At 35.3% G+C, this 21,214-nt stretch overlaps 1 protein-coding gene across 8 annotated transcripts in view; it reads left to right on the top strand.

Annotated features, from left to right (window-relative positions):
* ARL15 (ADP ribosylation factor like GTPase 15) overlaps window positions 1-21,214 on the top strand; it is a 483,734-nt gene that overhangs the window by 76,253 nt on the left and 386,267 nt on the right. For 5 of the 8 annotated variants that reach the window (XM_027863579.1, XM_027863580.1, XM_027863582.1 and 2 more), the window contains exon 2: window positions 15,501-15,559. The exons of the other annotated variants lie outside the window; for them this stretch is intronic. In XM_027863579.1, coding sequence (XP_027719380.1) covers window positions 15,533-15,559 — 27 coding nt within the window. In that variant the 5' untranslated portion in view covers window positions 15,501-15,532. The remainder of the gene's footprint in view (window positions 1-15,500; window positions 15,560-21,214) is intronic. 8 annotated transcript variants of the gene reach the window in all.

The raw sequence follows: 21,214 nt of genomic DNA on the forward strand, positions 1-21,214 counted from the left end.
TGTGTGTGTGTGTGTGTGTGTGTGTGTGTGTGTGTGTGTGTGTGTGTATCTGTAAGCAAGAAATGGGACAAATGGGACAAATGGGATGTTGTCCTTTAGTACTGATGTCTGGGGTGATGGTTGGCTTCCTCCCCATCCTTCACAGACCTCAGGCTCATACTCCCAAACTCCCAATGCCAAGGTACCGCTCTCTAAGGGCTGTATATCCTAGACCCTCTGGGTGATGGCCTTCACCCCCCAGTCAGTGTACCTATAGGCTGAGGTGCCCTTTAGCTGAACTTCTCCCAGACACAACTTGACTATTTAGGGTCCTGACGAGAAATGGAGTGTGAAAGAGTAGCAGTAGGATGCTTATAGCAGGAGAGGGTTCTTTCTTCTCTCTGCTGTCACCATCCTTGTCACTCTGGTAGGTGAGGAGTGATACAGGGGTTGGAGTGATGGTGAAGAAGGGTGGCAGGATGGGCTCAATAGGAGTCGGGGGTGAAGAGAGGACAGGAAAGAAAAGAATTTCTTAGCATCAAGGGAGAGGTAAAGGGCTGGATGTGTATGTCAGATATTCCCAAGTTGGGGATTCTTTCCATCTTAAACTTCTGGGAGACTGCTTGTATTTCTATATTTGGCTCAAATCCAGCTTTCATTCTAATTTCTTATTTATGTAATATATACTTTAAGGTTTGTTAAGTGTGCTATATAGATTATTTTATTTTCTGTTAACACTGAAAAACAGGAAAGGCTTTTATCTTAACAGAATCAGTTGAGCAGAAGAGTCAATTATTTTATATAATTGGGCTTAGAGCTTTTGCCTCTCAAAACAGTTTTTAAGTGAGGTTGCCATTATTCATCATAATCTTATACATAGATATTTCTCCATATATAAGCATACATAGTACAAAAGCTAATGGGCTTTAATGTTGGTGAAAAAGGAAGTTTAAAATGTCACTTTTTGTGGATGGCATGATGATTTAGTTATATAGCAGAATAGATTAAAAATATACAGAGTAATAGACACACACACGCACACACACACACGTAATACAGAGTAACACTCAAAACTGGACTGAGAGCTCACTATTTTGAAGATTTCTATTTCAGTGAATGCACTCTTGGAAGTAAAGTCATACACAATGTCATAGTTGGAAAGGAGGACCCCAGAGGCCTCTGATCCAACCCTTAGCTGAACTGGAATTCCCTTCACAAAATCCCCAACAAGTGTCCTTTCATCCTTCTTTTGAAGATCTCTAGCACAGGGGAACCCACTACCTCCTGGACCAGCCCTTTTCACTTTTGGAAAGCTCTAAACTTATACCATGGTTCCTACTTCTGCCCTATGAGGACAAGCTGGACAAGTCCACGTTCCATGTGGTATTGGTTCAAATAGTTGACGACAACTGTCATATCACAGAATCATGGAATGTCAGATTTGGAAGGACCCTGAGACTGGCTATCCTGCAATTAAAAACACATGGTCTCCCTCATCTTTTCAGACATATAGTATGTACTCTAAATCTGGGACCTTATAATTTTGACTGTAACAACGATTTAGATTTATATAATGTTTCATTTACCATATTTTTATTCCCAAGAATCCTAAGTTGTAGGCAATACAGATGAAGGAAGGGGAGGCTTAGAAAAGCTCTGCGTTTTTTTGGTTTTTTTTTTTTGGTGGTCATGGCGAAACTTTAAGGTACCATAGTCTTCTGACCTCAAGCCCAGTTTTCTTTCCACCGTACCCCACTCTGGCCTCATTATAACAATGCTTTATTCTTGTATATAGGACTTTGCAGTTTTCCAAAGGCTTTCATATACATTATTTGATCCTTAAAACAATCTTATAAGGTATATAGGGAAGGTATTATTGTTTTTACTTTTAAAAAAATGTTTCCAGATGAGGAGATTAGAGCTTGGAGGGTTTGTAATTTGCTTGAGATCATATGGATGTGTCAGAGCTATGACTAGGAGTGAGGTTTTCTAGTTCTATGATCTTCTTCATAAACATGAAAATTTATCATGGGGGAGGGGCAGTTGCTCTACTTTTATTATGCTGTTTAAAAAAATTAACATTCTTAATGAGCAGAAGGAAGCCATGTTGAAATGAGTGTTACTTTGAGTAATTCTCAAGAGGAAAAACTGTCAGTGTTTTACATTCACTGAGATAGAAATCTTCAAAATAGCGAGCTCTTAGTCCAGTTTTGAGTGTTACTCTGTATTTTTAGATGTGTGTGTGTATGTGTGTATGTGTATGTGTGTATTACTCTGTATATTTTTAATCTGGTCTAGTATGTGACAATGACAATTTTAACTTAAACATTTTTGAGATTAAAAACATATTAAGAATAAATGTAACTTGTTTAAACATTTAGTTCAGATTTTAGTGTTATAGTTTGATTGAATTCATAACAAATGGCATTTTATAACGTATAGCAATCATGCCAGTTGGCACAGGCTTATAACCTAGACATAAGGCCTTAAGGAAATCAGGCTACTTGCAGCTTCAGTAAGAGCAGTAAATAAAAATCATATGCCCCATTTTTTGATGTAAAGTGTTTGCAATTCCAGAAAATTTAACATGAATATATCAAGAGCAATGGAAAGAATGCTTAATAGGAGTCAGCAGAGACCTGGGTTTGAATTACTTATCTGACAACTGTGTGACCATGGCCTTAACTTGTCTGACTGTATTTCCCCATCTGTAAAATGAGAGTCATAATTCTGTCATAACTATTTCAGAAGGTTGCTGTGAGGATCAAGTGAAATAAATAATATAAAATACTTTTATAAACCTTAAATTGATGTATAAATGTCAACTTATTCTTATTAGGGAAATTATTCTTTAGAAATTAAATGAGTGACTAAAAGCGATTCCATTTACTCCTTTCAAGGTATAGTTATACAAATATTATGTCAGATGACTGAAGCAGAAGAATATCACGTTTCAGGAAATTCCAAAGAAGCAGGAATTGTAATCATGATTTCAGATAAGGCAATAATAAAATTGATGCTTAAAGGCACTGCAGACAGTTAGACAATATCATTGTTAAATGTACACGTACCAAAAAAAAAAGGCAAGCTGAATTGCAAAAAAACTCAAAAAACAAAACAAAACAAAACAAAAAACCAAACCAAACCCAAAAAACATTCTGATACAAACACAGTAATCACAGGAGACTTTAGTACTTCTCTATCAGATCTGGATAAACACAATTGAAAGATAAGGAAAACATATAGTTCAATAGACTTTATGAAAAAGTAGTTTGAAAAGACAGCAGTTTCTGAATGGGACCATTAAAGAATTTGTTCTCAGGGATATTAAAGAACATGTCTTTAAAAAAAGCCATCACTTGAGAGGACATAAAACTGTGAAAAGGCAGAAATAATAAATTCAAAAAGGTTTAAAAAGGTTAAACCATATTGCAAAAAAAGGTAGTCAATAAAGTAAATGTAAACAAAAGATAACAGACATAGGTAATGACACCCTGAGTATTGACTGGATCAAAAGACACATCATAGGAATAATAAATCATTGTGTTAAACAGAATGAGGATAGTAAAACTATGTACCAAAATGTATGAAATATAACTAAAACGTACTTTAAGTCAAAATTTCTCTTTCTGAAAACATATTGACAAAATATAAAAAGAAAAGTTTGATAAACAGAGCATACTTTTTAAAAATCCCCAGAAAATCAAATCAGCACTCTCAAAACAAGTACAAAAAAGGGAATCTTGTAAGTTAAGGAACTAGATAAAAAGCATAGACTATATAACTAATAAAGACTATTAAAATAACATAACAAAGAGGGTTTTTTTTAAAAAAGACTAATAAAAGGAATAAATCACTACCCTACCTTGAGTTTAAAAAAAAAAGGAGAAAATTAAATTACCAAAATAAAATGAAAAAGGTGATGGAAAAGAAATAGAGAATTTTTAGAAACTGTAATATATGCAATTATATGACAATAAAACTGATAATGTGAAGGTAGTGGATGGTTAAATATAAAAAGGAAAAAAAAACCTAACAAAAAGAGAACTGGAAATTTTAAACAGTCCAATCTCAGAAAAATTAAGTAAAACATGAATTAACTACAAAGAAAAAACTCCGATCCTTATGGATTTACAGGTGAATTCTGACAAATGTTTAAACAATATTTTTTACTTAACACTACAAAAATTACTCCCCAAAATAGAGAAAACAGTTTCCCAATAACTCCTTTTATGAGGCTATATGATCCTGATACTCTAAATTGTGATAGACAAAACCGAGAAACAGAATTATAGACTAGTGAATGTTGATGGAAGCACTTGAAAATACAATCTTAGCAAAGAGATTAGAACTCTTATCTGTCTCTCCCTGTTTTCCTTCTTTTCTCCTGTTTTCCCTTCCTCCAGTGTAATTATTTATTATGATCAATTTGGATTCTTAACAGTGATGCAAGAAATAATTTAAAAATAATGGAAACAGCATAATTAACTATAAATAACAAAAGCATGTAATCCTCTGGCCAAAGAACCTGTCATTCCTATATTTTTTGCTGTGGTGCTCCGGGAAGCTTTAATCCCATTTTCTAATGCTAGTAAGGAGGTGGTTATTTAGCCAGCTAGTAGCTAATTTCCTATATCTTATTTTCACAGGCAAGGTGCTCACCTTAAACAGGCAATAATGATGAAAGTGCCACCTATTCCCTTACATCCTTTTATTTTCTGTCCAGGACTTCATACCCCTAGAAATTTTTTAGGAACAACAGAGCATTGCCTTTTAAATTTTTTGTCACAGCCATTTCAGATCCTTCCCCATCTCCTGGATTCAACCCTCCCTTGTTGTAAAGAAGAAAGGAAGGAAGGAAGGAAGAAAATGCTTTTATTAAGCACCTACTGTGTGTGCCAGGCAGCAAAACAATTAAGCAAAAATATCCATCACAGAGACCACATTTGACAGTATATATGATTGTTTGTGTAGTAGTTCTCCAGTTCTCTGCCATGAGGGTTAAGATCCTTTCGTTATCTGATCTCCTGGACTTTGTTTTAACTTCTGGTTAGTTATCCTTTCATTTACATATTTTATATTATTGTAGTCATTGTAGATATTGCTCTTGTTTCTGGTTGGGTTGTTCTGCAACACTTCATATAGATCTTCCCATATTTCTCTGAAATCCTCACGTTTTTCATTACTTTCTGCATAATAATATGCCACTATATTTGTATTTCATAGATTTTTCGTCATTTTCCAATTAATGGGTTCCACTTTGTTTTCCATTTCTTTGCTACTAAAAATGGTTTATATTAGTTTCTGTTGGACCTATGTTAATTTCTTTGACATTCTCGGGGTATTTTGCCAGTACTGGGATTGGAGGGTCAAAGGTATGGTTTAGCCATTTTTCTTGCATAATTCTAAGTTCTCGAACAGGTTGACCACTTCACCATTCTGCCGACAATGTACTGTTGTGTCTGTCTTCTTATAGCCCTCCCAAACTAGTATTCTGTATTTTTTGTTGTATCTGCCAATTTGCATGGTGTGAGGTGAAGTCTGGATTGTTTTAATTTGTATTTCTTTTTGGATTTCTAGCCTGTTTTCAAATGATCATTTATCATTTGAGCTTTTCTTTGAAAACTGCTTTATCTCCCTTGAATAATTACATGGGGACTATCTCCTGGTGTTCCATATTTGTGTCAATTTTGTATATATTTTGATTATTAGACTTTTATTGGGACATTTGATACAAATATTGTTCCCACTTAATAATTTCACTTTTAGTTCTATTTTTATTTAATTTTTTTCTAGTTCTATTTTTATTGATATTATTAATGCAAAAGCCTTTTAATTTTATGTAGTTGAAATTGTCTGTTTTATCTTTTATGATCTCCTCTATCTCGTTTCCAAGAGATTCTTTCTAGGTTCCTTTTGGCAGTGTGGATCACCAGCACTGAATGATTATCATCAAGTTTGACAGGTCTCAAGAGGCTCACTACTACATCTCAGATGCACAACCCAGGAAGATAGCCCACCTACAGACTGTTCATATTGGGTCAAAGTATGACCATTTCCATTACTCTCAGTGGAGATTCCCCTAGCACCACCACTTACCTCTTCTTCCTAGGGCTTATACCAGATGCTGTGACTGTTGGTGGCATCTGTGATTCTGCCTTTACTTACCATGGGACACAAGTAGTAGGTGACTTCTGCTCAGATGGTCCAGGCCTTTCCTCGGTGGGAAGAAGGTCATATCTGTTATCTATCTCAAAGTTCTTTCCCTTCTTCTTTCTTTCCTTCTCTGTTCACATTATTCTCTCTTCCAACCTCTTAACCTTCATACCCCAGGTTGGATCCCTCTTTGTTTCCTTATAGCCTTTTTACCTCTTGTTTTCTTTGTAACCTTTTCTTCCATCTTCTTAGAGAATATGTTATCTGCCTTGTTAAGCGATAGTAAGAGAGGTAGCATTTTATTCCTCTTACCTTCTCTTCTGATGGAAAAAACAATTTTCACTTAGTGTGGAAATGCTTGTTAATTGCCTTTGGTAGGAACACAAATATGGTGCTGTGTTGGCAAGTTACTTAATACCCTCCAAACCTGGCCAAATCTAGAGACTTAGTTGTTATTTGTGGTCTTAAATCTAAAGCTAAAAATCCATTATACTTATTTGTATAAAATAAGACCTTACTAATTTAGTATATGTAGCGATTATTGAATGCAACTTTTGGACATTGTGGAAAAAAGGTTTGCTAGGCAATTGAGCAGTCTAAATAATTTGAGAAGGTATCTGTGAAGGGAGCAAACGATTTTCAAGTGCTTTAGAAATACCCATTTCTCTTTAATTCATCTTATTAATGTATGTCTTTTTGCTAAAGCAAGAATCTTATCTATTTGCTAGAATTTTGCTAGCCCATTTCTAGTTGCTGTTTGTGTATCAAAATAATTAAATTATATTTCTTCTCAAATATTAAGTAAATTTTTTTGCCCAGCTAATTATCTTAGAGCTCATTGGAATTTAACATATATATTCTTTAATGATTTTTCTCCCAATAAGGCAAAAGAAATGTTATAGAGGTCTCACTTGAATCCGAGCATCCAGCTCTCAGATTAAATACTGGTGATAAAAAATGTCATTCATCTCCCTGATTATTTTCTAGACTTTTGGGGCTTCAGTTAATTGTTCCACTAAAATTAATAAATGGTGATGCTGTTCAGATTGAGTGAGTTCATAATGGATGCGTTCTGCAGACAATTTTGCCTAAGATGCAGCTATTACTTTGGTAGGCAGATTTACCTGGTCCATCTACTAAAATATTACTATTAGCCATGTAGTACTCTTAGAATTTGTTCACAGCCTTTTTCAGAGGGAGAGAGGGTAGAGGTTAATGAGGAAGGTATGGAGCTATGATAGAGAGGATATTATCTCTGTCATGCATTTTAAAATGAATTACAGTATTCTAAATAAGAGATACATAAAAGTATCCATCTCCCCAAATTGAAAACTGTTCTGTGAACAAAATTTGTTAGTAATACTGTGTTACTACCTTCTTGATTCATTTTACAAGTACACTAATTGGAATTTAATGTTGATTAGGATTAAAGAATAGTAGTGTGCCTTGATTTTAAATGGACAGTAAAAGTACAATTTTAGTGGCTACCCTTTTGTTTTTAGTCTGGTATGGGAATCAGGACAACACAGATGGGAAAATGTTGATGGGAAAAATAAATGGGAGGGAACGGAGACATTGTGCACTATAGGCCTTAGACAGTGCCCTTTCATTTAAAATTGCTCTTTAACAGCTTGTGGGCAACGTAGTTATTCCACTAGATGTGAAATCCTATTGCACAGTATTTATAATGGGAAGTCATGTCATTACCATGAATTTTTAGGCTATTTCTTACTTTGACCTTTATTATGTTTGAATTTGTGACCTCTATACTGGTTTTAAAAAATATTTTTTTTTAATGTTAGGGTGTCGACCAAAAAGAAATTCCTTCCTATGCTACCAGGGAGTGGTGCAAAACACATTTATGCGGCTCTATCACTTTTTTTTTCCTGAACTTCCTTATAGATAAACAAAGAAGCTGTGGGTTCATGAGACAGATGGGTTGGGGTATTTTAGTGCCTCTTTCTAGTGTCATTGAAATGAAAAGTTTTGCTCAATTCTTGTTATAGCCTTCCTTTCTTTTTCTTCCTTTGTTTTCTAAAGCCATTATCTCTTTGAGGTAAGGAGCCTGTGAAATTTGATATTTCATCAGCAGTTTTCAATCAGATTAGCCTCATTTTCTAGTATGAATTGCAAATGGAAAATCTTTTTGGAGAGCAATGTAAGGTAATATAGACAAGGAGAGTAATAAACAACATTCATATCATTTGATTCAGTAATCTGGTTATTGGGAATATGCCCTAAACATTTTCATAAAAGAAAAAAGAAAAGACCTTCAAATATATTTGTAGGCAAATGTAATGCCAAAGAAATAGAAACAACTCAGGTGTCTAATAGGACATCATCTATGTAGTTTATTTATACAATGGGATGCTGTCATGCAATTGAAAATATGATGCAATTCAAATATGATGAATATGAATTTTGAAGGATCTTTATGAAGTAATGCAAACTCTAGACCCAACAAGAAGAACATATATAGTGATTACCACTATGTTAAAGAAAAACTTTATATACAGAGAGGAATAGACAGGAGGGAATAGACAGAGACACGAAAGGGATGAATAAGCTCTTGTAGGCATGAGGTATTTGGAATCCATTGAGAATATAGTTATAAACACGTAGTTTTGTTAAGTGCATTGTTTTCTGTGTGTATGGGGAGGGGTATGGAGAGGCAGAAGAGGGAGGTGGAAACCAGATCTGTATAGAGTTCTTTCAGTGAAGAACTTCTGTCAAAACCTCTCAGCATCATCTCTGCAATGACCAGTCTTAGAGAGTTGCCCAGGGACTTTGAGAGGTGACTGACTTCCCCACAATTGAAGGTACAATTTAGACTTGTCTTTGCTTTCCTCTCTCCTTCTCTTCTCTTATCTCTCCTCTCCTCTCCTTTTTTAAAATAAATACTTGATTGACTCATGATGGTCTCTATCCTGGCCAACTCTCTATCTAGACCATTACACTCATTAATTATTTAATTAAGAGAATAAGTGGATAAGCTTTGTAGGCCTAAGCTAGCCCTGTGCTAGTGCCTAACACAATGCTTGGTGCATAGTTGGTTCTTAATAAGTGGTTATTGACTGATTGGGGTAAAATATAGATAAGATAATTTTTTAAAAGAAATCCTTAAAAGTCTCAGAATTTTAGGATTTAAAGAAATCTTAAAAGATCACTAGACCTACCACTTATTTTATAGATCATAAAGTTGAGGCCCAGAAGAGTTACCCACAGTCATATATGTATAAGTAGTATTAGAACCTGTACTCTGTCTACACTCCCACAATTTTTCCTGCATAATATGGTAGCAGTAAGGATAGAAATGATTGTATGGGTGCTTGAGGTATTTGAAGATAGCCTTTAATAGGACCTTGTAACTAATTAGATAAGGGAGGTGAGAGAGAGAGAAAAATAAGGTTGGAAGTGTAAAACAGGCACTTTTGGTTTTTTTTTTTTTGAAATTAGACTTGGTCTCATGGTCTGAAATGGGAAAGTTGAGTCAGGAAACTCTTGACATTTCATTCATTTCAAAAATGAAATCTGGAAAACTTCCAATAAGGTAGAAGAGGGAAAAATGTCTATGGTGTTTAATAAAACTACATGGGGGAACTCACTGATGAATTCTCCTTTTAAAAGAACAAATGATGGAATCCAGGACTTACAACTGAAGATGATAAGATTTAGAAAAGATTTAGGAAAGAACTCTAGACGTTATCTCATCTAAATTCATCTTTTATAGAAGAAGAAAAAGAGATCTAGAATTTTTGTGACTTTCTCTAATACCAAATCCAGCGTTCTGTTACCATTAACCAAAAATGAAAGTGGTTCCCTCTGGTACAAAAAAGTATCAGGAAGACTTACATTCATTGTGAGATTTGCAGAAAATCCCAAGGACAAGAGGAAGGACTTTGTAAAATCAAGTTGTGGTAAAGGAATTCCACCATTAGTTACACTAATGTTGTGTGAATGAAATTGTGAATTGGTCTTACCATTCTGGAAAGCATTTTGGAATTATTCAAAGAAAATGACTAATATGTCCATATCTTTTGACTTGGAGATCCCAGTGCTAGGCAAGTTAATGATAATAAGAAAGTCCCTATACACGCATTTTTTTTTTGCAGCACTTTTTGCAGTTGGAAAGAATTATAAACAAGGTAGATAGCCATGGATTGGGTAATAGCTAAATAAACTGTAGTGTGTAAATGTAATGATATATCACCACATTGTAAGAAACAGTGGCTATGATGAACAGAAAAGCATGGGAAGATTCCAAGGGAAAACAATATACACGATTACAAAAATGTAAATGTTAACAGCAACAACAACAAAAGAATAGAAAACTGAATGCTGAGGCATTATAATGACCAAAGAAATCTAAGAAGGCATTTCCCTTCATTTTTGGCAGAGTTATGGAACACTGAATGTAATATCAGACTTTTTTGAGGTGCACGTAAGTTTGACCTAGCTATATTTCAATCCTTTTTTTCTGTTGTTATTTAAGGCTTGCTTTCTGATGTGGGAAGAATATGTTGGGAAATAATAAAGATGACAGATTTTTTTTTTAAAGAAACATGAACAAGGCAATAGCACCAATTCTTGTGGGAGATAGGATGATAATAAGTGACAAATTTTGCTTGTTGTCTTCATCAGGGAGAATGATATTAAAATTGGAATGGATGGACTAAAGTGGACAAAATGGACATTTGGGAGTCAGATTGGTAGATTAGAAAGGGTGTTGAATTTGACAGCAAAGGCCCTCAGTTAGAATCCTCTTCCTGACAGTTGCTGCCTGTGTTTCTTTGGGTTAGTCACTAACCTCTCCGAGCTTCCTTTGGTCTAAGTCATCTTGAAAATGAGAGTGTTGGACTTGACTTTTAGGTATAAATCTATAACTCTGTGAAGTAAAACAACTATTAAAATGAATGAGATCATAAGGAAATACCTAGTTGCTGTTAGTAATTCTAGGTCACCTAGCCTGGAAGAATTACATGTAATGTTGCGGAGAAACTGGCAGATGTCCTTGTTTAACCATTATTGTTGATTTTTGAGTTATTGTGGAGATTATCTTATTTGGTCCGAAGGACCAAAGAGTTAGGATCAATTGATAGCAGCTATAGGAAGGAATATTTTAGCTCAGCATAAGGAAATGTTTCTTGACAAATAGGAAAAGAATTTAATCAGAGTGGGTGTTCCCTCCAATGACAAAGTGCCATCATTCAAGCCTGAGAAGATGCTTTGGGAAGTAGTATTTATGAATTGTTAATGTTAAGGTTCGTAGTAAGAGTGTTTTTGAGCTGAGCTGTGGGCGGGTTATCAGAAAAAAGATATTCCAGGCGTTTTCTCCAAGAACTTGGGAGACTTTTGTGCTGTGGTTGGTTTCGACTCTACAGCATCATGCCTCCCCCAGGATAAACTCATCACTTGAAATCTCAGCTTCATGGAGATTGATGCAACTTTGACAAGCAGCACTTTTTCACTATCCTCAGTTATTTCTCCTCTCTGATGGGAGGGTGGAGGGCAGAGCAATGTTTTTGTTCAGTCATTTCAGTCATGTCAGACTCTTCCTGACTGCATTTGGGGTCTTGGCAAACATTCTGGAGTGGTTGCCATTTTCTTCTCCAGCTCATTTTACAGATGAGGAAACTGAGGCAAACAGGGTTAAGTGACTTGTGCAGGGTCCTACAGCCAGTAAGTGTCTGAGGCAGATTTGAACTCGGGAAAATGACTCTTCCTTACTCCAGGTTCGGCACTTTATCTGCTGGGCCACCTAGCTGCCCATTTATTATTATTATTATTATTTCAACAAGTATTTCCCACCCCCTGGTAATCATTGGGTCTGTGTATACCTCAGCTTGGAAAACTGTGCTATAGAATTTGTAGTAGTGTGAGGTAGAGAATTATGCTATTTTAGCAGTTTGTAATATCATTTGGGTTAGGAAACAATGACATTAAAATAATTTTTCATCCTTTTTGGAAGTATTATTGATTTTTAATTTTGTAGCAGCCTCCCCATGCCACCATTCAGTTCCAGCTTTTCTAGTCTTCCACTCTCTTCCACTCCATGCCTTGTGTGACCCCAACGTAACAACCTGATTGGTAGATCTAGAAGGCAACACTCCATCTTCCCTCTGGGTGTCTTTGCACTGGCTGCCCCTCTTGTCTTCAGTGCCCTTCCTCCCCACCTCTGACTCTGACATCCTGACTTCTTTTAAGAGTCAACTACAATGAGTCTCTTCTTTTTCTTCAGGAGACTTATTGGTCCTGTAGTTACTTGAGCATTTCTCCCCAGTTACTTACCTTCTGCTGTAGATGTATCTTGTGTACAACTATTTATTTATATAAGCCCTTAGGTGGCACAGTGGATGGAGTGCTGAGCCTGAAGTCAGGAAAACTTCTTCCTGAGTTCAAATCTGATCTCAGACACATACTAGTTATGTGACCTAGTCAAGTCCCTAACCCTGTTTGCCTCAGTTTCCTCATCTATAAAATTGAGTTGGAGAAGGAAATGGCGAATCACTGCAGTATCTTTGTCAAGAAAACCCCAAACAGGGTCGTGAAGAGTTGGACACAACTGAAAACAACTGGATAATAAATTTGTTTAAATATTGTCTTCCCCATTAGTATGTAAGTTCCTTGTTTGCAGGGACTTTCATTGCATTCCCAGCAATTAGCACATAATAGTGCACATATAAAGCACTTAATAAATGATCATTGAGGGGGCAGAGCCAAGACGGCGGAGGTAAAGCAGTGACTGTCTTGAGCTCTCTCCCAAAGCCCTCCAAATACCTAAAAAAAAATGGCTCTAAACAAATTCTAAAGCAGCAGAATCCACAAAAAGACAGAGTGAATCAAATTTCCAGCCAAAGACAGCCTGGATGGTTGATGAGAAAGGGGCAAAAAGAGTCAGACTATATTATCTTACTTTGGTGACAAAGAAGATCAAAACATACAACCAGGAGAAGAGAACAAAGCCAAAGCTCCTACATCCAAAGCCTCTAAGAAAAATATGAATCAGTGCCAGGCCTTGGAAGAGCTCAAAAGAGATTTTGAGAAGCAAGTAAGAGAAGTAGAGGAAAAACTGAGAGTGATGCAAGAAAATCATGAAAAACAAGTCAATAGCTTGCTAAAGGAGAGCCAAAAAAATACTGAAGAAAATAACACCTTAAAAAATAGCCTAACCCAAATGGCAAAAGAGGTCCAAAAAGCCAATGAAAAGAAGAATGCCCTAAAGAGCAAAATTGGCCAAATGGAAAAGGAAGTCCAAAAGATTACTGAAGAAAACACTTCCTTAACAATTAGAATAGAGCAATTGGAAGCTAGTGACTTTATGAGAAATCAAGACACTGTAAAACAAATCCAAAAGAATGAAAAATTAGAAAACAGTGTGAAATATCTCACTGGAAAAACAACTGACCTGGAAAATAGATCCAGGAGAGAGAATTTAAAAATTATTGGACTATCTGAAAGCTATGATCAAAAAAAGAGCATAGACATCATCTTTCAAGAAATTATCAAGGAAAACTGTCCTGATATCTTAGAACCAGAGGGCAAAATAGAAATTGAAAGAATCCCCCGATCTCCTCCTGAAAGAGATCCCCAAAGGAAAACTCCTAGGAATATTGTAGCCAAATTCCAGAGTTCCCAGGTCAAGGAGAAAATATTAAAAGCAGCCAGAAAGAAACAATTCAAGTGTTGTGGAAACACAATCAGGATAACACAAGATTTAGCTGCTTCTACATTAAGGGACCGCAGGGCATGGAATATAATATTCCGGAGGGCAAAGGAGATAGGGTTACAACCAAGAATCACCTACCCAGCAAAACTGAGTATAATCCTGCAGGGGAAGAAATGGTCATTCAGTAAAGTAGAGGACTTTCAAGCATTCTTGATGAAAAGACCAGAGTTGAATAGAAAATTTGATTTTCAAATGCAAGACTCTAGGGGAACATGAAAAGGTAAACAGGAAAGAGAAAATCATAAGACACTTATTAAGGTTGAACTGTTTACATTCCTGCATGGAAAGATGATATTTGTAACTCATGAGACCTTTGTCAGTATTAGGGTAGTTGGAGGGGAAAGAATTATATGTACGTATATATAGATATAGATAGATAGAGGGCACAGGGTGAGTTGAAAATGAAGGGGTCATATCTGGAGAATAAAATTAAGGGGTGAGAGAGGAATATACTAGGAGAAGGAGAAAGGGAGAGGTAGAATGGGGTAAATTATCCTACCAAAAAAAAAGCAGAAAAGAAAAGGCTCTTACAATGGAGGGGAAAAGGGGGAAGGTGAGAGGGAATGAGTGAATCTTATTCTCATAGGATTTGACTTGAGGGAATAATATACACACTCAGTTGGGTGTGGAAATCTGTCTTACCCTACAGGAAAATGGGGGGAAGGGGACAAGAGAATAGGGGAGTGATAGAGAGGAGGGCAGATTGGGAAAGGGAGTAATCAGAAGCAAATACTTCTGAGGAGGGACAGGGTCAAAAGAAATAATAGAATAAATGGGGGGGGGCAGGATAGGATTAAGGGAAATAGTTAGTTTTTCACGGTCTGTCTACTATGGAAGTGTTTTGCATAACTGCACATGTATAACCTATATTGAGTTGCTTGCCTTTTCAATGAGGGTGGGTGGGGAAGGGAGGAAGGGAGAAAATTTGGAACCCGAAGTTTTAAAAACACATGTTTAAAAAAAAGTTTTCACATACAACTGGGAAATAAGAAATACAGGAAATGGGGTACAGAAATCCATCCTGCCCTACAGGAAAATTGAAGGGAAAGGGGATAAGAGAAGGGGGGGAGAGATAGAAGGGAAGGCAGACTAGGGGAAGGGGTATTTAGAATGCATGCCATCTTGGGGCGGGGGGAGGGGTGAGATGGAGTGAAAATTTGGAACTCAAAATCTTGTGGAAGTAAATGTTGAAAACAAAAAAATAAATAAAAAAATTACCATTAAAAATGATCATTGATTAAAAACCCTTTTAATAGAATAAAAGCATTGAAATCTATATTTTCATCTGAGGTTCAAAGCTTCTCTGGAATTTAGTTGGCATGATTATTGTCAATTAATTATTTCAATAATTCACTAAATCTCAAAAAAGGGAAGTTTTGTGTCATCATTTTTGCTCATATTCTCTGCTTTACTTTACTGTTTGCCTGGGAAGAAACAGGCCCTTGCAAAGGTGGTGAATATATTTAAAATGATTTTTAGGGCACTAAATGGGAATTCCATTCTTTGATTGGGAAACTAAAAAGGATTCCAGCAGAAGGAAGCAGGACTTTGAAAATCACAGTTAATGATAATTGAAAGCAGTGGTTTTTAAATAGACTTAAGAATTTTAGCTTAAAGTGTTTTGATTCTTTTCTCCTAGATCCCTTAAGGAACAGAAACACTATTTTTAAGATGGGCATTTCAGCATCAGCATGCGCTGTAAGTTTGTAAAATGTAAAGAAAATTACAATTTTATGTTTGTATGATGTAAACAAAATTTGTAAGCACTATATAGCATAGTATGTATTTTCAGTAAATTGATGTATAAATAAAACTTCTTTACCCCACTCTATCTTTTGCAAAAAGTATTTCCAGTTTAATCCAAACTGTCTAAGGTAGTTGAACTTTGAGCTGGTAATATCAGGCAAGAATCACAAGGTGCATAATTCTGCTTTGGTTACAACTTTTTCCCTTAAGTTTGGAAAAGTGCGCTACTTAGTGGCTATACTTAGGTATTGCCACTGGCTTTTAGACATTTCAAACTCAATGATTGTAGATAGGAAAGTAGGGACATTAAGTTAATAATCCATTGGAAAAATGTTGCATTTTATGGGCTATGCTACTGAACGTTTAGATGTAAACTAAAAAGCAAGAAACATTGTTCTGACCAGTACCGTGATGGTACTTTATGCCATTTTAATGGATTTTCATAATTTTCAACTTTCTAAGTTTATAAATAAAAAGCTGAGTTACAGTAAGTTTAAATGTTTCTGTTTAAAAATATTTCATTAATATTTTTAAAAAATCTTTTAGTTCCTTATAACTTCTTCTCTTCCTCCCCACATACCACCCTCCATTGTAACTAATAAATATGGTTAAGCAAAACAAAGAAATAGTCCGTGTCTGAAAATGTATGTCTCCTTTTGCACCTATGTTCTAGCACTTATGTTTTGAGAAGTGGGAAGTTTGCTTCAGTGGGAGGCCCCTGTAGTCTTCATTGGTCACTTCATTCATCCGTGTTCTGAGGTATTTTAGTGTTATTTTTCTTTTCGTTATTGTGATCGTCAGGTAAATTGTTCTGGTTCTGTGTATTTCACATCAGGTATCATCATGCAAGTATTTCAGAGTTTCTTGGAATTCCTCATCCATCATTTCTTAATGTTGCAATAATATTGCATTACATGTACAGCAAGAAGAAACAACAAAATAATAAACTATGTATATACATAGTTTGTTAGCAATTTCCCAATCAATAGGTACCCAGCTTTCTGTCTCTTTATCACTGCTGCTGTAAACTTTTTTGCATAGAGGGGATCTTTTCCTCTATTTATGACCTCCTTGGGTACATAGCTAGCCGTGGTATGTTATCATTAGGTAAAAGGATACATAGAATACAGCCAAGTCAGCTCACGAACCATTTATTAAGCACCTTATCACTATGCTAAGTGCTGGTGTGGTGGTATGCAGCTGGTCCAGTACAGTGACTTATTTACTAAAATTCCAAAATGTTTTCCAGAAAAGTCAGATAAGTTCAGAGCTCCAGTAGCAGTGCATAAGTGTGCCCATAGCCCTTTCAACATTTATCTTTTCTGTCTTGTGTTTAAGTGATGTTCTCAAAGCAACAAAGCTAACTAGTGATAAAGGCCAAAAGAAGAACCTGGTATATCTTTTTTAATACAAAATACAGCTTTCCTCATCTAAGTGGCAAGACAAAAGTCAGGACAAATGGCAATGACCGAGGATAAAGTGGATGACCTTGGTGCTGTCTCTGGAAGAGAGAGTGAGGCTGATGCCTTTGTGCAACTCTGCCTCACTTAAATCCAATTTAAGTCATCAAGTCAAGACACCATCCATCCTGTCATTGATCAAAAATGAAGGATGAACAACAGCAATATGACTTTTCTACAAATTGCAAGCTTTTGCTTAATGAATGACTACTTTATTACTGGAGTTAGAGTACTCTTTCATTTTTCTTTTCTGGGCTAATTTCTAAGAGTTTACCAATTAAAAACCTTTACAGTAAGTACGAAGTGCTTTGAAATTGGGAAAAATTATGAATTTAGAAAATGTCCAAGCATTTAAAAAGTAAATACTTTGGCAGCAATGTATGTTTATTTAAAGAACTATCTACACATGTATTTACGCATTTACCAAGTATTTAAGAATAAAGAACCATTTTTTGTATATGTATATATGTATATAAATACACACATACCTAATGTATATACGTACATATATACATAAAATATGTATATATAAAATATGCACATATATGATACATGTTTAATAAAACAATCATTCTTAAAGAATTATTGATTATGATCATAACTAGAACACAATTGTAAAAAAGTTGAAAATAGTATCATGTATTTGCTTAAATGTTTCCACTATTAACAGCCAGAAGTTTTCAATAAATAAAGACACAAGAATACTTTCTATAGGAGCACTTTCGTTTGTTTCCTTATCTAAATATCATCCTCATGATTTTTAACCACAAAAGACTACTGTCATCCAAACTTTCTAATTTATTTATCTACTTAATATTTAATTAATTTGCCTGATAAGTAGCTATTGGATCTCTTAAACAACTTTTTAGAATTTTTTTTTCACAATTTAAAAATATTACCAATATTTTATCATGGAACTACATATTGTGAATGTTTCTTGGATTTTACTTGCTTCTTAAATATTTGCTTGCAATTATATTTTTAATAGGTATTTTGTAAAACATAGAGTTTCAGAAAGTTAAGCTATTTGCAATTTTTTTTTTTAATGTCAAGCAGTCTGTACCTTCAGGTGTACACTACACAGGTATAATCTGTATATTAAATGGAATGTGTTCTTCACAAACACCTGAATTCTACCAACTGGTCCTGCTCAAAAGGTCCTAAATGTCTCTATTAGCAATGTCATACTAAGCTAACTCTTGTTTAGATGGGACTATTTTTACAGTGCCTATTAATCCTAGTGCTGCACTGATGTTTATAATAGTGAAGCTCTTGAGAAATTCATATAGAACTGTATGTACTTTTAACTCTTTTCTTTAAGAGATTTTATTCTGTGCCAAGACTGTCTGGGATGCAGAGGAACTGTCTACTTTTTAATAGCTAAAAGACACAGAAAATCTGTACTCAGAATTAACATCAAATAAGAGATAAGAATAATTAAATCTTCAGATGAGCTTTCAGTCTACATGAAAAAGTTAGTTTCTGTAGTCTGCAAAAAGATTTCAGTACCTTACTGAATGCTGTACTGAAAAAATTTTAAGTCTTGATAAAAATAAAATTGCATTGATGGCTACAGCTTCTCTTCTTTAGTAGGGAATTGAACTTCCAATCGACGGAGTATGGGCACATTTCTTATCCATTTAAATGGCAGTTTTCATGGATTTCTAGATAGGTAGCACCCACAAAAGCTAATGGGTTTTCCCAGCATTACCTCCCTATTGTTCTGGAAATGGTGCTGGAGAATTTACTTCTCTACTTCAATGATGCAACTACCATGGGAACCCAGTACTGCAGCAGCTTCCTTTGCCTTGAACCTTTTCTCTGCAGTCGATACTGGTGCCTGTTTCAGTCTCCAGTTCTTTTCCTTTGAGGATTACAGAAACCACCTACGTGGCACACTTTTAAGGGTCCACAGCAGCTGCTGGATGCCCTCCAAACAACTGGTCAGCCTTCTGGACCTCACCTGCTTCAGATGTTCCTATGACTACTAGACTACTTTAGTGGATTAGTGAAGGGTGGTTGGGTCTGATATCTGAAAATGAAAGAATGATAGTTGTGTAGAGTTTGATATGTCAGATTTAATATCTTGCTCTGATCCTTCTTCCTGGAGTGGTGTATTGACCCACGGCTCCTGGCAGGACCTGCAAAGCTGGAAAGCCATTGAAGCTAAGGACTTATCCCTAAGAGTGGAAAGCTAGTTGAGTTGAGAGAGGCTTATTACCAGAGGTTTACTTTTTTAGAGGGTGGAGGAAGATGCAGCAATCCATTTGATTAGAATATAAGCTTCTTTAGGAGAGAGACATTTTCCACCTGTATTTTCCAAGTACCCAGACACAATGAGCCCTTAATATTTGTTGAGTTGATTCAAGTTGGATTGAATTAGATCAATTTCTGTGGCATGAGATGGGGATCATTGAAGGGATGAAAGCTCAAGTCCTTGAAGTGTTGAAGTTATTGATTTGAAGAAATGAATAGATAGTGAATTAATTTAAGATTATTTTCAATTAGCATTCTTTAGAAGGCAAGAATATAAACTATCTAATTCATATTTGGTTGTTTTTTAAGACTGGCTGGATATGGTTTCACTTAAATTCATTTCTAGCAAAAGATATCAACAGTTTAGACATGTTTTTATAAGACTTTAAACTAAAATGATTTTCTGCAATACAACAGAAATTCCTTTTGTATTTTAACTTATTAGTCCACCAGAGGGTGCATTTTACTCATGTGTAATGTGAAGAAATTAGTTATATACTATTTGCAGTTTGGCTGGGGTGGAGGAGTTTCATAGCGCAGCAATTCTCAGACTTTTTGGTTCCAGGACTGCCTTATAATCTTAAAAATTATTGAAGACCTCTCAAAGAGCTTTTGTTTATGTGAGTTATATCTTTTGATATTCATAGTATTATAATTTAAATATCTTAGTAGTATTATCAAAATAATTTTGGCATCCTGGATCCCCTGAGTCCTGAAGGGGGTGCTTGGACTGCTTTCTGAGAACTAGAATTCACCTGAGAAATTATTTTACTCATAGTTAGCTCTTGATTATCCTTAATAGATTATTTGTATTATATGCTCCCTTATTTGAATAAAATCCTGCTCTTATTTTCTTAGTGGTGTACATGATTATTTTTTCCTTTGCTTAAGTAATTTAAATTGTAATAAAATGGATGCTATTGCTTCTATTTACCTTTCAGTTGTACTGCACTGGTAGCAAAAATTTTTTTCTCCTCTTATAGCAAAAGCCTCAATTACCTCAGATCCCAGGGCTGGAAGGAGCCAGAAAGAAACAGCTTACACACATTTTAAAATGGTTAGGGTGGTTGTATGTGTCACATCTCCCTAAGAGGTAATGCTGTTCATTTGGGAAGCATAGAAGAATAGAGTAACAGGCAAGAAGGGGGAATGTTTGAGCTCCCTTGAATTAGGTCTCCCGAGTGTATGACTTCATTATTTTGTTGAAGTACTATGAATTGCCGGAACATGAGTCACATTTGAACATGTATGTGTGTGCATATAAAAAACACATGCACATATGTAAATATGTAGATAAAACCATATTTCGTAGCCACATGAATGTTCTTAAATCACCCTCTTAAAATTTTTCCAATTTACTTTTCCCCCTCTATTTGTGTGGATCTAGAATTGACCACAATAATTTATTCATGTGTTTTTCAAGATGATATCACCATCTGATTTCTTGAGATAGAAAGAAATCTGTATGAATTGTTCTTTTTATTTTGATGAGATTTTTTTTTAAAACTATGCCAGACATTGGACTATATGAACTTTATGAACCATTTTAAAGAATTTTAATGAGAAAACTCATTTTAGTATGCTGTTTTGCATTAAAACCAGTGGATCACATACTGATAAAGGCAGTGATACATTAAAAAATAAAATGTATTATTTACATTTTGTAGTGCATTTTTATACTTTAAAAAACATCAATTACCAAGTAAGTAGAGAGTTTCAATACTTGTTTATCGATCTGTAGCTCCCCCACCTCATTTTTTAAACTAGGGGAGCATCTTAATAGCAGGGACTATTTTTTGCCTTTCTTGGTCCTCTGCATGCAGCCCAGTGCCTATTAGGTGCTTCACGAATGCTTCTTGACTTGACTTTCTCAGGGCAAACACTTTCTCAG

This window comes from Vombatus ursinus, unplaced genomic scaffold (assembly GCF_900497805.2).
Source record: "Vombatus ursinus unplaced genomic scaffold, bare-nosed wombat genome assembly UNPS02014772.1, whole genome shotgun sequence".
Classification (NCBI taxonomy): Eukaryota; Metazoa; Chordata; class Mammalia; order Diprotodontia; family Vombatidae; genus Vombatus; species Vombatus ursinus.